At 42.3% G+C, this 17,670-nt stretch overlaps 1 protein-coding gene across 3 annotated transcripts in view; it reads left to right on the top strand.

Moving 5' to 3' along the window:
• scara5 (scavenger receptor class A, member 5 (putative)) overlaps nucleotides 1–17,670 on the top strand; it is a 179,000-nt gene that overhangs the window by 27,904 nt on the left and 133,426 nt on the right. For all 3 annotated transcript variants that reach the window (XM_026195066.1, XM_026195068.1, XM_026195065.1), the window contains exon 2: nucleotides 8,153–8,274. In XM_026195066.1, the coding sequence (XP_026050851.1) occupies nucleotides 8,163–8,274 (112 nt within the window). In that variant the 5' untranslated portion in view covers nucleotides 8,153–8,162. The remainder of the gene's footprint in view (nucleotides 1–8,152; nucleotides 8,275–17,670) is intronic.

Here is a 17,670-nt window from a genome sequence, read left to right as displayed (position 1 = left end):
ATGCTTTCCGATCATAGTATGCTTTCTGGCCTTCAGGGCTTTTTTGCAGGTGTTGCTGGGCAAAAGCAAACGTTGTTTTCAAGTGTCTATGGAGCTCGTCAAGGTACTGGACTGTGGTGTAAGCAGTGACAAGGTTGGAGTCTCCTGGTTGATACAGCAAGTGTAGTGGCAGGGTCATCTGCCGCCCAGTCATGAGTTCAAAAGGGGACACCCGTGTTGATTCCTGTGGGGTGGCTCTGATGGCCATCAACACAAGGGGTAGTTTCACATCCCAGTCTTTCTGATTAGCAGACACATACTTTTTCAGCATGGCGACCACCGCTCGGTTCGATCTCTCTACCTGGCCGGATGCAATTGGATGGTGGCTGATGTGTAGTTTAGCTTGTACCCCTAGGCATTTCCAGATCTGTTGCATGATCTCGACCGTGAAGTGGGTACCTCTGTCTGAGTTGACTCTCAGTGGCAATCTGAACCGGGAGAAGATATGGTTCATCAGGAGGTATGCAGTGGTTTGGGCAGTGTCATTGGGTGCTGGCAGACACTCTACCCACTTGGTAAACTGGCACACCACCGTGAGGAAGTACTTGTTGCCTCTTGTTGATCTGGGCAGGGGCCCTACCCAGTCGATTTGGAGGTCTGACCACGGGAACGTGATCCCTCTGCGTTGCAGTGGGGCTCTGTGGTTTGGGTTTGCTGGTGTGAACTGGCAGCACACAAGACATTCTCTGACGTACTCTGCCACATCTTGTTGCATGCCGGGCCAAAATGCTACCTGTCTCAGTGTGTCATACGTGGCTCTGGCACCGTGGTGTCCAGCACATGGTGTGTCGTGGGCGTACATTAGCATTACCCCCTTTTGGCATCGTGGCACCACGAGCCGTGGCGATGTGCTGTCATCAGGTGCAAACCACAGAATGTCGTCTTGCACACGTAGCATGTGTCTGGTGTTATACAGGCGTCGGAGGCACGAGTCATCATTGAGCTCAGCTTCAGTGATAGGGTGGTTGGAGGGGTCAGAGAGGTGGTTAAGAATTGTCTTTATGGCAGTGTCAGAGGCTTGCATATCCGCAATGTCGTTGTTGGAGATCTACGGAGTTAGCGATAGCGACTGTGAGGCGGGCACTGCCACAGGTGAAGGTCGTTTGCTGCGGGTTAATACTGCAACATCGGGGCTGGGTGTGGGTTCTGGGGGTGACCACACCTCCCCGTGTAGTGCGCCTGTTTTGGCGAGGGCGTCGGTTTTATCATTTAAGTCTTTGTCCAGCCCTGGTAGCTTAGAGTGTCCTTTTACCTTCTTCCAGTACACAGTCATATTGTGCATTTCGGTGATGTTATCACATTCTTGGAACAGGTGTTGGTGTTTGACTGGCTTGTTGTTTGCCGTTTTGAAACCATTCTGTTTCCAGCCGGTAAGGTGGCACACAAAACTGAGTCTGGCATAGTTAGAGTCTGTACAGATGAGGATTTCTCTGATGTCATGGGCTGATGCGATCTGCAGAGTTATGAGAATGGCTGCTATTTCTGCATATTGTGATGACTGGGGACCTAACTTGAAGTGTTGTGGGGAACACGGCTGGTCGTTGACCCACAGCACTCCTGCACCTGCCTTAAGGATGCCATCGTGGTTGTAGGAGCATCCATCGACGTAGGCTGTGAGCATGCCCTGACACGCATTCTCTTCAAAGTACCTGTGACAGGTCGGTTGTTGCTGTTGGGGTTCTTGCACGCCCATTTCTTCTGCAGATATGTTATCAGAACAGTTTTGGCATGCGGCCAGGCCATTGCCCAGTGCAGACTTGTGATTCTGTGCATACCGTGCCTCAACATTGCGTCCTTGGAGAGCCATTAACCATGTGGCTATGCGTGAATTGGTGACCACGCCATCTCGGATTCGCTGGCTGTTGAGGAACATTACTGGCTGGTGGCAAGTCTCTATGATAACTTTCTGTGCCCCAATGTAATTGGAGAATCGCTGAATGGCCCATACAGTGCAGAGCAGAGCTTTTTCACAGTCTGAGAACTTACACTCTGGTGGAAGCAGTGTCTTGCTGGCATAGGCAACTACTTTCTTGTCTTGATCATGCTGTTGGTACAGGCCAGCACTGAGACATTGGTTGGAGAACCCAGCTTCCAGGTAGAATTCCTTTTGTGGATCGGGGTAAGCAAGACACGGAGCTGTGCATAAATGTCTTTTTAGTAGATGAAGTGACCCCAACTAAGAAAGCCAGAGGTGATGGCGGCAAGGAACCGAAACTCCATCAGTGACAGAAAGGAGAAAAAACCTTGGATGTAGAGGTCTTTTCTAGGTGCTGATCCACCATCTGGTCTGGATACGTACTGGATCCGGGTGACTGCAGTGACCCTCTGATCTGGACACAGACTGGATCTGGTGGCTACGGTGACCTCGGAATAAGAGAGAAACAGACTAATATTAGCGTAGATGCCATTCTTCTAATGATGTAGCAAGTACGGTGTTATGTGAAGTGTTTCCGGTTCCGGTTTACCTAATTAATGCAGCCTAAAATCTTTAATCTTTAATCTAGATTTTATACTCTCAAGAACTACGAACTGTGTCACATAGATACCTGATTGGGCAGATAGCTGGTCAACTGGTAAAAAAAATAGGCACATGTATTTTACTATGGCACAGTAATATAGTAATAATGTACTACTTCTAATTTTTTTTCTGATCATTTGGAATGAGAATTAAAAGAAAAAAAAAAAAACAATCAAATAAAAAAAAAAAAAACCTTGCAAATAAGTTCGTTCAAACATCCATTCAATATCTATTATTTCCTGAATATTACTGATGAACTGATCAAAAATTAGGCTACTGTTCACATGTGTTTTACTACTATATAGTGTAGTAATATAGCAATAATTTAGTACTTTCTCCTGTTTTATTGTTGGCTTCCTCTCTTCCTAATTTGGAATGAGGATTAAAAAACACACACACACAAGCATGCAAATATGTTCAAACATCAATTCAATATCTAATATTTCCTGAAAATTATGAAATTCGAGGTAGTCGCCCATGGTGACGTCATAATATACAAATTAGATTACAGTTTTTTTCAGTCGCTAACAAGCATTTGTCCAAGCAGTTGTCACATTTTCAAAACTCTAAACACAATAAGCACAGCATCTGTCTATTGTGCCCATACCATTCACACATTTCATGTCGTTTTCACACAATATGGAGTCATTGAACACATTTCCACAATGCTTACATTTTCTGAACAGACAAGCTATACCTCCCAAAAAAATGATGGAGCGTTTTTGTAGTATTTACAAATGTTAACACACAACATCCCACAATAGCAAAAACAATGTTCCAAACCTTAGATAGAGTATAAAAACCTCTGCTTCCGCGATGATATCAGTTAAAAAACTATTTATTTTAGCTGATTTATGTTGTGTAAATTGGGCCAACCACAACTGATTCCAATCTGGCTTAGACTCAATGGCGGGGTTATTTTTTTCTATTACATTGACACTTACACAATAAAAGGAGGATTTTGAAGAGTGATATTTTTGGAAACAGAAACAGAAAAAGACAAACACTGTAATGTATGGACGAGGAAGAGTAAGAGCAAGGGGCCCAGAGAGAAGAGCAGGCCCAGTGAGAGGTGCAGTGAGAGGAGCAGGAGCAGTGAGAGGAGCAGGAGCAGTGAGAGGAGCAGGAGCAGTGAGAGGAGCAGGAGCAGGAGCAGTGAGAGGAGCAGGAGCAGTGAGAGGATCAGGAGCAGTGAGAGGTGCAGGAGCAGTGAGAGGATCAGGAGCAGTGAGAGGATCAGGAGCAGTGAGAAGATCAGGAGCAGTGAGAGGAGCAGGAGCAGTGAGAGGAGCATGAGTAGTGAGAGATGCAGGATTAGTGAGAGGAGCAGGAGCAGTGAGAGGAGCAGGAGCAGTGAGAGGATCAGGAGCAGTGAGAGGATCAGGAGCAGTGAGAGGAGCAGGAGCAGTGAGAGGATCAGGAGCAGTGAGAGGTGCAGGAGCAGTGAGAGGAGCAGGAGCAGTGAGAGGAGCATGAGCAGTGAGAGATGCAGGATTAGTGAGAGGAGCAGGAGCAGTGAGAGGAGCAGGAGCAGTGAGAGGATCAGGAGCAGTGAGAGGAGCAGGAGCAGTGAGAGGAGCATGAGCAGTGAGAGATGCAGGATTAGTGAGAGGAGCAGGAGCAGTGAGAGGAGCACGAGCAGTGAGAGGAACAGGAGCAGTGAGAGGAGCAGGAGCAGTGAGAGGAGCAGGAGCAGTGAGAGGAGCAGGAGCAGTGAGAGGTGCAGGAACAGTGAGAGGATCAGGAGCAGTGAGAGGAGCAGGAGCAGTGAGAGGATCAGGAGCAGTGAGAGGTGCAGGAGCAGTGAGAGGAGCAGTGAGAGGAGCATGAGCAGTGAGAGATGCAGGAGCAGTGAGAGGATCAGGAGCAGTGAGAGGAGCAGGAGCAGTGAGAGGAGCAGGAGCAGTGAGAGGATCAGGAGCAGTGAGAGGATCAGGAGCAGTGAGAGGAGCAGGAGCAGTGAGAGGATCAGGAGCAGTGAGAGGATCAGGAGCAGTGAGAGGAGCAGGAGCAGTGAGAGGATCAGGAGCAGTGAGAGGTGCAGGAAAAGTGAGAGGAGCAGGAGCAGTGAGAGGAGCATGAGCAGTGAGAGATGCAGGATTAGTGAGAGGAGCAGGAGCAGTGAGAGGATCAGGAGCAGTGAGAGGATCAGGAGCAGTGAGAGGTGCAGGAGCAGTGAGAGGAGCAGGAGCAGTGAGAGGAGCAGTGAGAGGAGCATGAGCAGTGAGAGGAGCAGGAGCAGTGAGAGGAGCATGAGCAGTGAGAGGAGCAGGAGCAGTGAGAGGTGCAGGAGCAGTGAGAGGATCAGGAGCAGTGAGAGGATCAGGAGCAGTGAGAGGATCAGGAGCAGTGAGAGGTGCAGGAGCAGTGAGAGGAGCATGAGCAGTGAGAGGAGCAGGAGCAGTGAGAGGTGCAGGAGCAGTGAGAGGATCAGGAGCAGTGAGAGGTGCAGGAGTAGTGAGAGGAGCAGGAGCAGTGAGAGGAGCAGGATCAGTGAGAGGAGCAGGAGCAGTGAGAGGTGCAGGAGCAGGAGCAGTGAGAGGACAGGAGCAGTGAGAGGTGCAGGAGCAGGAGCAGTGAGAGATTGTTTTTGCTACATTTTGGACTAGCTGTAGTTTGTTTACTAAACGTGCAGAACAACCACACAATAAAGCATTAAAATAAGCTAACCTTGAGGTCATAAATGCATGGATTAACATTTCTGCATTTGACATTGAGAGCATAGGCCGTAATTTTGATATATTTTTGAGATGGAAAAATGCTGTTTTACAAATGCTAGAAACGTGGCTTTCTAAACAAAGATTGCGATCAAATAGCACACCTAGGTTCCTAACTGATGACGAAGAATTGACAGGGCAGCCATCAAGTCTTAAGGCGGTCGCACACCGGACGAGACGCGCCGCGTCGCGTCGCGCCACATGTAGGACAACTCGAGGTATCGCACACTGGACGCGCACATTCTAAATGCGTGAGCTCAATTTCGCAGCAAGATGGGAGAGTTTTAACTTCATCTATTATTTTAATTTTAAATATATAAAAGCTGAGTTGCTAACGTTAATTAATGAAAAGAATCTGTGTTATTATAATAAGTCTGTTATTGTTTTGTTGTATCTGTTGTCTAGGCAACTGTGCTGCTGAAAACGTAACCAAACACTTTGTAATGTTTTATTTGAATGAAACAAGTGTGCTGTACTTTAATTTCAGTTTCAGTTTATAACATTTGGGTTTTTTAATATAAAACTATGCGGATGGCGCTCTGTGGCGCGGCAGAAATTTGAACAGCGTTCTGAGTCGTAGCTGGGCGCCGCGGACAGACGCCGAATGGCGCCGCCGGTGTGTGTACTCACATAGAGAATAATGTGTTCGAATTTTAAAGACGTGGCGCGACGCGACGCGGCGCTGCGCTTCTCGTCCGGTGTGCGACCCCCTTTAGACAGTGTTCTAGGTTATTACATGCAGAGTTTTTAGGCCCTATAATTAACACCTCTGTTTTTTCTGAATTTAGCAGTAAGACATTACTCATCATTCAGTTTTTATATCGACTATGCATTCCATTAGTTTTTCAAATCGGTGTGTTTCACCGGGCCGTGAAGAAATAAAGAGCTGAGTATCATCAGCATAACAGTGAAAGCTTACACCATGTTTCCTGATGACATCTCCCAAGGGTAACTTATAAAGCGTGAAGAGTAGCGGCCCTAGTGCTGAACCTTGAGGTACTCCATACTGCACTTGTGATCGATATGATACATCTTCATTCACTGCTATGAACTGATGGCGGTCATATAAGTACGATTTAAACCATGCTAATGCACTTTCATTAATGCCAACAAAGTGTTCAAGTCATTCAAAAAGAATGTTGTGATCAATTTTGTCAAACGCAGCACTAAGATCCAATAAAACTTTCAGAGAGACACAACCACGATCAGATAATAAGAGCAGGTCCTTTGCCTTTTAGACACGGCTCATGTTCATAACAGTAATTTTGGGGGGTTGACTCATTTAAAATAATGTAATCATCAGGTTTTAGACAGGTTTCTGTCAAACAGAGCACATCTAGATTATGATCAGTGATCATATTATTTACAAAAAGTGTTTTCGTAGAAAGGGATCTGATATTCAATGAGCCAAGCTTTATCATTTGTTTATCCATATTGCATCTGTTTTTTATTAAAAACAAATTAAATTGTTAATCTTAACTTGGTTTGGACGTTTTTTTTTTGTATTAACAGACACAGTCTCTATAGTGTGATATCTAGGTGAAAGAGTCTACTGAGAATTAACTGACCTCTGTGATGGGAGGCAGCTAGCAGACGGTCGGTTTAGCCAGTCTGTCTGCTTCCTAACCTGGGCCCCAGTTAGTCAAGTATAAACACTAGACTATTTGCCATATTTCTAGAGAGAAGAGTGGTGCCACCCCAGGAGGGATGAAGACCATCTCTCTTCAACAGGTCAGGTCTGCCCCAAAAGCTTGTCCAATTGTCTATGAAACCTATGTTATTCTGTGGGCACCACTTAGACATCCAGCCATTGAGTGATGACAATCTGCTATGCATTTCGTCACCACAGTAAGCAGGGAGGGGACCAGAGCATATTACAGTGTCTGTCATCATGCTTGCAAGCTCACACATGTTATTTTTAGAGATCTTTGACTGGCGAAGTCGAACATCATTAGTGCCGGCATGAATAACAATCTTACTGTATTTACGTTTAGCATTAGCCAGCACTTTTAAATTTGCCAAGATGTCAGGTGCTCTGGCTCCCGGTAAACATTTGACTATGGTGGCTGATATCTGTATATTAACATTCCGTACAAAAGAATCGCCAATAACTAGAGCACTTTCATCAGGTTTCTCAGTGGGTGCATCACTGAGTGGGGAGAACCTGTTTAATGTTTTGATCGGAACAGAAGAGCGGGGGTTTTGACCCACGACTACGCTGCCTCACTGTCACCCAGTTGCCCTGCTGCAGGGGCTCTGTTGCCGGAACCGAGGAATGTACAGGAATCCCTGAGCTAGACGCATCCAAAGCCGTATCTAGAGCCCTAACATTCTTACTGTCCTCAATTAAAGTTTGGATGTGTGTCTCTAATTCTGAAATCTTCTCTGTCAGCCTTACTATTTCCCTGCATTTATCACATGTGAATCCCTCATCTGTGACAGAGATAGATAAACTGTACATGTGGCAAGAGGTGCAAATAACAATAGCAGGAGAAGCCATTACTCACCGTGCTTGATGAAATATTCTTACCTCGGTTGTTTGATGAACTTTTCAAAAACTGGAGCGAGAGAGAGGAGAGAAGAAAAGAAAACAGCGATAGTTTGAATGATAATGCCAATGACAAGTGTATATTAATAAACTCTTTCCAGTTGTTTCCATTTACATTGTAGGGTGTTGTTATTTATGAGAAAGTCAAACAGTACACTTGAAGTGTACATATTACCAGATTATTTGTTAAAATCTAAAAATCTGTATAAATCTAACTAAATATTGTAAAGGTAATTGTATAAATATGACTAATAAAACTTTTGGTCACAGCTTGCCCTGTCTTTCAATTCATCAGCTACGTTTTGTACCTTTTGTTTGTCATTTTGCCAGTGGGTTTTGAATGGAGAACAAGACAATGTATCTGACCACCAATGAGGACAGGGATAACAGCTCATTCTATGAGGAGGGCTATGATGGGATGAATCTTTCAAAACTCAACCTGTGTGAAGAAGGTAAGGATCTTACAGCACTCCAGCTCAGCATCTATCACAGAGCTCATTTCCTATAGTATGTGTACAATACAGCCTTCTTTCATATTATCTTGAAATTGCTGCTGACTCAAACTCTTCATGATCCTCAATCAGACCCTGGAATTTTTGTTATTATGTTGGCTTGGCAACAAGCCAACATACTGTTATGCTATTTAAACTTCTTCTTTTTTTTCTTATTATTATTTTTCTGACAGAAATTCTGTACGCTACTCCTCCTAGGGCTTTAAAGCCACAAGCCCCAAACTCGGCAGACACCTGCGGGATAGAGCGGTGGTGTGTGCTATATATTTTCAGAGTGATCAGACTTAAAGTTTTTTTTAAATTAATTTTTAAATTCATTCCCCATGGACTTACATTGTCTGAGAAAAATTGCGCCCCTACAGTTGCAATGACATTTAGGGGCGGAGTCGGGTTTCGTTTCACTTTTAAACTGGTTAAAAATACTGCTGCTCAGCCCAGGCTGTCTACACGGAGCCGAGAACTAGCGAATTCATTCTTATTTAAGACCTTTTAAAAACGCGATTACACGCAATCCACACGTTAGAACACACCAAGAGCTAAATTCAGATGTTTCTGAACTGTTTAAAGTAATAACATTATATATTCGCGGCAGCCAACTGCTCGCGAGCTGGCGATGTATTTCTCTGAACACTTGAAGTCCACAGAGAATTTACAGCCTTTCACATTAAAACACTGCAGCGAAACGGCACAAAACAATTAGAATAATATATTATATGGTTTTAAAGTAGTTTTGGCCACTGTCACGCTGGTCTTAGCTGGTTTCTAACTGAATCATCATGCTGAACGTCACAGATGAGCTCGCGATTTATTTCTCTGAACACTTGAAGTACACATTTACAGCCTTTCACATTAAAACACTGCAGCGAAACGGCACAAAACAATTAGAAGAATATATTACACATATGAAAATGAGTGTTTATATGTGCTTGTGAGATTTCTCTGTCAGGCTTAACGTCGCAGCAATTGCTCAGCGTTGCATAACATGGTAAAGCAGGGAGCTACACTGAGACCAAAAGGGTCGCATGCATCACTGATTATTTTTGTACCTACTTATGTGTTATGCTATGATTTAATATGACCATTTATTAAAACAGAAATGTGTATTTTAAGAATACGTTTTATAACGTGCTCCGAGCATTCAACACATCAAGTTGGCTTCAGCCCCGCGCTGCGAGAAACTGAACTGAGCAGCTGATGGCGCGTGTGCACGAGAGAGAGCCGCGCGTATCGCGGACAGGGACAGCAACACTGAACAGAGCTGTCGTTCAGGACGTTCACTTCCTCCTGGACCTGAACGAACAAATTCAAATCGCAGTTTAAATAAACAGAAAAAAGAGCGAAAAGCAAAAGAGCTCAATTCAGCAGCGCGGTGTTGTTCAGGGAGCAAGCAGAGACGCGTCTCAAAGTCTTCTTGCTTTTGTACCAACAACAAATACATACAAAATATGTCGAAATACCCGTGTTGGAAAGTGTGTTCGAATAAGTATGTGGTTATGTCTTAAGTGAAAGTAAAGATTTGCAAAAAAAAAAATCGGATGTATATCATCATAATGGATGCGTTTGTCTCTTAAAGGGACCGCGCCTAATTTACTAGCTCTGCTGTCAGTGTCTTTAATGTATGAAAATGAAAGTAAATCACTCACTGCTCTTGACTGAATTACCTTGTAGTACAAGAATTTATCCAAAGTCAATCCAAAAATAAGATAGAATTGTTTTACTAGTGGGTGCAGGCCACTAGTTAAGTGAGTATGGCAAAATATTGATCTGTGAAATATTATACCCACTAATTCTTCATACAGTAGGCTACCAGTGAAATTGATTTAAAAAAATAATAATTAAGGACCTGCCCATGTTTTGCTTAAGTGTTTCTTTCTTTAATTGTTAATGCAACCTTTTCACACCACAGACTGAACCAAATGAAGCATTTCTTGCTTGGTAACTGTTCAACAAAGTATTGATAGTTGTGTAAATATTGTCATACTGACAGTCTGAAGTTTTGGTTGATTCCATTACATATCTTTTTATCAAAGTTATCCGAAATTATCAAGATGAATTTGTTCTGAGTTATTGTCATATATTATTACCAGTTTCTAAACTACAGCAAATAAACTGTGATTATGTGAGAAATGTTGAAGGTGTCTGAATACATTTTGGTTTGATTGTGTATTTTATCTTACAGTGAAGACTATGCAGTGCTATTTTACATTAACAAAAACAAACTTAAAAAAATGTAAACATTATGTAAATAGCACAAATAAATAAATAGAATGAACATACAGTACAAATTAAACAATTTTAAACAGTGTGTAACTGCATCATCTATACAAACCATTGTGCTTGGACCCCTTATGATCTCCTTGATTTAAAATGCATTGTTTCAGTAATCTTGTGTGTCGTTGCCCACAACACGACGGTGGCAGGACTGTGAAATACATACACGAGAAAAATAGGCATGACTTATTTCACATCCAGCTAGACAACCCTGTCATAGCTGTTATCATAGCCCAGGCTTTTTATTAAAAAGAGAAAACAGCAAGGGAGCATGGAAAAAGACTGTTGCAGGTGTATTTTTTTATGGCATTATTATGTGTATTAATTTTGCAGCGGGGCAACTCAATGTTGGGCACACAAGTACTTTGGCTCTTTTGCTCCATGGCCAAGATGGCCAAGCCAACATCAAAGTTAGTTCACTAACTTTTAATTCTAGTTTGTTATTGTTATTTGATATTTTATTATTTCTCATAAAAGTTTTAGAAAATGTCATTGCCCTATAGCTGCAGTCTTACTTGGAAGAAAATAAACTCTTATAATCAGGCACTTAGGCTGCACGGCTCAGGGTAATCAATGTCCTCCCATCTGAGGAATTTAGGGTCTCTTACTATTCTATTGCTTAATCTCATATCTCTGTCACACAAAAGCTCATTGGCAGTCTTGCATGTCCTGGTACTAGACTTTCCTGGATCATAGTTTAACTCTTTGAATTAAAGAACAATACTTCATCTCCATTTGAAAATCTTGTTGAAAACAGTAACAGAAACTATAACATAGCCAGAGGTGTAAAGAGTTCAAATTCCTGAAAACCATCCTTGAGTAAAAGCACATATACCATATACTGCTTGTAATGATAAAATCTCCATATTCATCTGGAAGAAGGAGGCGGGAACCGGCGCACAATCAAACAGAAACTTTAATAATCACAAATAAACACAAAACAGCGCACCAGCCCCTCACGGATGTAAAATATAAAATATTGCCCAGGCCTGGTCCAGGCCTGGTCCAGGCCTGGTCCCCACCGCTCACGGGGACCTGTGGGAACCTGGGGGTAGGACAGAGGCGAGAGAAAATATTTATTCTATATGGAAAAATGCTTTGCGTTTATTCACCACCACAGCTTCTTGTCTCCATTGGCAACATGCACGATTTGTGTCGATTGCAAGTGTTGCAGGTAGCAGAGAGTGCAGGTAGCAATTGCAAGTGACATTGTAATTTAGTTTATTTTTTCTTGTCTTCACCTGCTGACTACTGTAATAAAATGTTGGGAAATTCAAACAAAAAGTTTAAAAAATTCAATAATTTCAATAAAATAAAAAATAAAGACTGCAAGTGCGTTAAGCTTTTTTCCATATAGAATAAACTGTCTACAACTCGTTTATATCACTGTCTTTGTCCATTAAGCTACATTATGTGTTTTATATATAATGATTTTCTAAAGGAGGAAAACGTTTAATGTACAATTTAACGCACTGCGTTCTGTACTCGTCTGCTTGCCTGTACGGAGCTGATCCTTTTAAAATCACTTAATGCATTTCATAATGCACGTTCATATTTGCTGGTCTCTATATATGTTGAGTCAACAACAAGACATATAGACTATGCCTACTAAATTGTCTTTATCATCTTAGTCTGTTATTAGGCCACATTGTGTCCATAGCCATCTGCTTGCCTTGTTGTACATTAAATAATAACTATATCGAATTTGGTCTTGTAATTGAACTTAACGTATCCTAATACATTATGCCATATTAAGTGTTTGTTTTTTTCTAAAGGAGGAAAACGCTTAACGAAAGACTTTGTGTATAGTAGTAGGCCTACTACTTTAGTTTTAATAGTTTAATCACCACCACAGCGTCTTGTCTCCATTGGAAACATGCACGATTTGTGTTGATTGCAAGTGACGTCACAGGTAGCGGAGAGTGCAAGTAGCGACTTGCAAGTGACATTGTAATTTAGTTTCTTTTTTCTTGTCTTCACAACCTGGCTACTGTTGTAAAATGTTGAGTGATTCAAAGAAAAACTTATAAATAAATAGAAAAAAAAAAGACTGCAAGTGACGTCGCTAGCGGAAGCACAAGTGTCTGAGAGTGCAAGTCTGAGAATGCAAGTCTGAGAGTGCAAGTGCAAGTCTGCAGCCAGACCCTTCTCGCACAGGATGCAGTTTAAGTGAAAGGAGACACGTTTTAGGTGCGCACACTCTCTCTGCGCAGAGCAGCATGTATCGGAGCAAGCTCGTCTGGTTTTGTGACAGCGCAAAGGAAATCTGCGTGTGAACAGAGTGATTCGCACTCGTGCAATATTTTAATGTGCTTTCATATTATATTTATGCACTCTCGCTGCTGACTGCATACAAATACTGTATACACACTCATGGCCGCGGGAAGTGGGGGTGCTGGGGGTGCTGCAGCACCCCCTAGTGACGAGAGGGAGATAAAAAAAAATGTAGCCCTATTAAAATATTTGTAACGCGCTTGTAACATTTATTTTTTTTGGCAACAAGTGTGGGATCAGCTTTGACTAGCCAAGCAATTGTAAGTAGTACACTATAGTATTTTTTTAAGGTGGTGGGGATGGAGATGGAGAGTATTATTTCGTTCGTGTGTTCTTTGTGTAATGGTTGTGGAGAACTGTTAAATAACGTTTAAATAGTAGGGCTGGGTATCGATTCAGATGTTCCAGATCGATTCGATTTCGATTCACAAGCTCTCAAATCGATTCTATTTCGATCCTCGATTCGATTTCGATTTTCGATTCTATTTTCTATTAGAGATGTAATCGGGCCTTAAAATATAAGCCCGACACGTCCCGAGCCGACACGTACATTTTGATTGACAGCTTTTTAAGAGCCCGAACCCATTTACAACCCGACAGTATTCAAATGTGCGCAGCACACAGCTCTGCCTTTTGTCAGGAATGAGTCATTTATACATAATTTAACATAATTTATACATGACTAACGTAATAGGCCACTTTGAAGTTTGAACAAAGAAATAAAATAAGTCCTCTGTAACATCGTAACATCTCAGCACTCTATAAATAGCCCTAAGGTATAGGCTCATTTAGCATATAAATAGGCCAACGCACCAATAAAAACAAGTCTTTCTTAAAAAATTTAATTAAGATAAATTATAAATTAAGATGGGTATTTGGCAATAACGAAATGAATTAAGATAAAGGCTCCGCCGAATTTGCTTCGCCATAGCAGCTGACATAATAAAATAATAATGCCAATATTAGCTTATATAGCCTACTCTGTCTACATTATGCATTTAAGACTCAAGTAATATTTAGTTATTATTTGAAAAACATTTACTCACCAAGATTAGGTAAGGCTTAAGTGTTTATGTGGAGGAAAATCACTGAATCCACTGTAGATGGCTTCAGCGCGCTCCTGCGCTCACTGATGGTGCGTCATTATTCACTCATTATTGTCATTATAAACAAGGTCAAAACTTTTCCAAACCTCAGACTTTGCTTTAGTTGCTGGTGCTACCAAAACGTAATCGTCAGAAGCAAGCCTCCGTTTCAACTACTCAGCATACATTTTCGCATCTTTCTCGCGCTAATCGAAACATTATATGACCGCTCATTTACCGCACAAGCCCGAGCCCGGCACGATTAGTTCGATTGGCAATGGGATTCTTCACACTGCCTGAACATGTGCAATTGTGCTTTTGAAGACAACTGACCACGCGCACCTGTCCGCGCGGTTGTCTGCTCAGACTCGGTACACACTCTCCGATGGCGATGTTTACATCAAGCCTGCATAGCGGTCCATAGTGGACTCGAGGACGCAGAAAGTATAAGAGGCTTTAAGATGCAGTCTGTAAGACGCGAACGGGAGCATGACCTGACGCACATTGCAGAAAATGGAACCACTGCTTTAAACTGAATGAATGAATGACAGGTTCGTTGGTAACATCGCACAAGGCAGATAAGAGGGTGACATCTAGTGGAGGAGATTTGTAATTAGATTAACGCTAATCTTACGTTCAATGTATGCGGAAATAAATACGGAAAATAAATTGATTCATGGCCTTTGAGAATCGATTTTGAATCGACCACATTTTAAAAAACGATTAATAGAAAAATCTATTTTTTACCCAGCCCTATTAAATAGTCGGAGATTCCTTGTGGTTTGTGTAAAAAGGTTGGAGATGGAGACAGAAAGCTTTATACTGTGCGTGTGTTCTTTGCGTAATGGATGTGGAGAACTGTGAGATTATTTCCTTGTGGTGTGCGTAAAAAGATTTTGGAGTTAATAGAGTTGCGTGTGACATAAACGTGCAGTGACTCAAGCCAGCTGACCAAATCGATTGCATTGTTTTAGCGTTATTGTGAAGTTTGATTAATATTATATTTTGTTGTAATATTATTTGTTGTATCTAAATGAGTTGCATGTATGTATAGGCTATCTGAAATTGTAATGAAAGTAATTATTTCATTTTTTTCGATTATTAAACTATTATTTAAACTATTATTTTTGATTCTGATTCTGCTTCAGATTAATAGCGCATTGCGCATATCTGAGAACTGATGTCTGTGTGTTTCAGACCCTGGCTGGCTGTGCACTGAAGTGTATATGACAATAAAGTAGTAAATCTCAATGTATATATTTTTAAAATGTATTTTAAATAGGCCTATAGGCTCATAGGTTTTTTGTAAAAAAAAAAAAAAATTCACAGCACCCCCTGTTCAAAATTACTTCCCGCGGCCCTGTACACACTGCAAACACCTGAGGCACCGCTACAATTAATGAGCTCTATGAACAATGCATGGCAAAAAAGAAAAAAAAGTCCCTGTACACGGGATTAATTTTCTTTTATTATTTATTTATTTTTTGCCATAAGTCTATACATTTTGTTACATCTTTACTATAGTGATACTTTTGACTTATGTCTGTTCTAGAGATGTTACAACTTTTTGATAATGCTTGGTGATTGGTTTTCTTTTGGAAATATCTTTCAAATTAATCCTGAATGCATTCATGACTGTAAAAGCATATAGGTGTGTGTCACGATCGCAAAATTGATCAAAGAAATCACGAAATGTGTCTCCGTGGGGATGGGGCCTTAATCTGTATTAGTAAACACTTCTCCTTTGCAGAGATAATCATCCACCTCACAGGTGTGGCATATCAAGATGCTGATACGATAGCATGATTATTGCACAGGTGTGCCTTAGGCTGGCCACAATAAAAAGTCACTTTAAAATGTGCCGTTTTATCATACAACACAATGCTACAGATGTCACAAGTTTTGAGGGAGCGTGCAATTGGCATGCTGACTGCATGGTGGACTACATGTCCACCAGAGCTGTTGCCTGTGAATTGAGTGTTCGTTTCTGTACCATAAGCCATCTCCAAATGTGTTTCAGATAATTTGGTAGTACATTAAACCGATCTCACATCCGCAGACCACATGTAACCTCACCAGCCCAGGACCTCCACATCCAGCATCTTCGAGATCGTCTGAGACCAGCCGCCTGGACAGTTGCTGCAACAATCGGTTTGCATAACCAAATAATTTTTGCACAAACTGTCAGAAACAGTCTCAGGGAAGCTCATCTGCATGATCGTCATCCTCATCGGGGTCTCGACATGACTGCAGTTTGTCATCGTAACCGACTTGAGTGGACAAATTCTCACATTCTATGGCGTCTGGCACTTTGGAGAGGTGTTCTCTTCACGGATGAATCACGATTTTCACTGTTTAGGGCAGATGGCAGACGGCGTGTATGGCATCATGTGGGTGAGCAGTTTGCTGATGTCAATGTTGTCGATCGAGTGGCCCATGGTGGCAGTGGGGTTATGGTATGGGCAGACGTATGTTATTGACAACAAAAACAAGTGCATTTTTATTGATGGAATTTTGAAAGCACAGAGATACTGTGACGAGATCCTGAGGCCCATTGTTGTGCCATCATCCACGACCATCACCTCATGTTGCAAGCATGATAATCAGTGTTGGGCAGTTACTGTAATTTGATTACTTTTTTTAGTAACGGACTAATCTAACGCGTTATAATTTTAAAAATAGTAATTAGAGTATAGTTACAAGCCAAGGTCTCTATATGTTACTGCCGCGTTTCATTGCTGACTGAATGCTTTGTTTTATAATCCAGAATAAAAAAAAACACGGGACGTGATGTTAAACTGTCCATTGTGCCAATGGATGGTATGCACATGAGGTTTGCCTTGATGTTAAGAGTGGCGTGGGAGCTGTACCTCAGATATGGGAAAGATGTAAATTTGGGACACATCATCAGTAGTATGCCTTTGAATCATGGGGTGTTTCGGCCTTTCAATACTAAACACCCTCATCAAAGGTGGCCAGCAACAGGGTGATCAAACCTGAGCTTGTGTCCCATGCCCAATCATGAAAATTGCCTAGTTGTTTAAATGGCGCAGCCCACGGGACTATGCAAGGCAGGAGGCGTCCTCTTCCCTGAGTCAAGCCTAGAGCTGACCGCATACCTTGTTCACCCTCTTCATGGAGGGTTGTGACCTGGGTTCTCAAGTGGGTTATAGAGTGGGGGGGATTAGTGAGTGGGTCATGTTGATGCTCTTTGAGCCCAACAAGGGTCCTTCCTTTTAATCCATATCCACTGGCTGCTTCTTTCGGCCGCTTCAGAGACTGATTTAATTGTCTGTCGCAGAGCCTGTCCATGGATGCCAAGGTCTTTCAGCAGTCTGATGGTAGAAGAAGCCACAAAACCTCTGCATCCCACTTCAACCGGATAGACTTTCGCTTTCCACCCTCGTTGTTGAGCGTCTGCTGCCAGTTCTATATAGCGCAGTTTCTTGCGCTCATAGGCCTCATCCGTTGAATTCTCCCATGGGACTGTAAGCTCTATGATATAAACAGTCTTCAATGAAGGGGACCAGAGAACCAAGTCTGGTCTGAGGGTGGTGACTGCAATCTCAGGTGGAAAGATTAGTTGCTGGCCAATATCAACTAGCATCTTCCAGTCCCGGGCCATGGCTAGCTGTCCAGCTTCTGTTTTGGTAGGGGGATGTTTGGGCTTTTTCTGCCCCTCTCGGATGAAGGTTGGGGCCGTGAT

The sequence above is a fragment of the Carassius auratus genome, chromosome 20, assembly GCF_003368295.1.
Source record: "Carassius auratus strain Wakin chromosome 20, ASM336829v1, whole genome shotgun sequence".
Lineage (NCBI taxonomy): Eukaryota > Metazoa > Chordata > Actinopteri > Cypriniformes > Cyprinidae > Carassius > Carassius auratus.
Note: the sequence above shows the minus strand (reverse complement) of the source record. Positions and strands in the feature narration are given on the sequence as shown.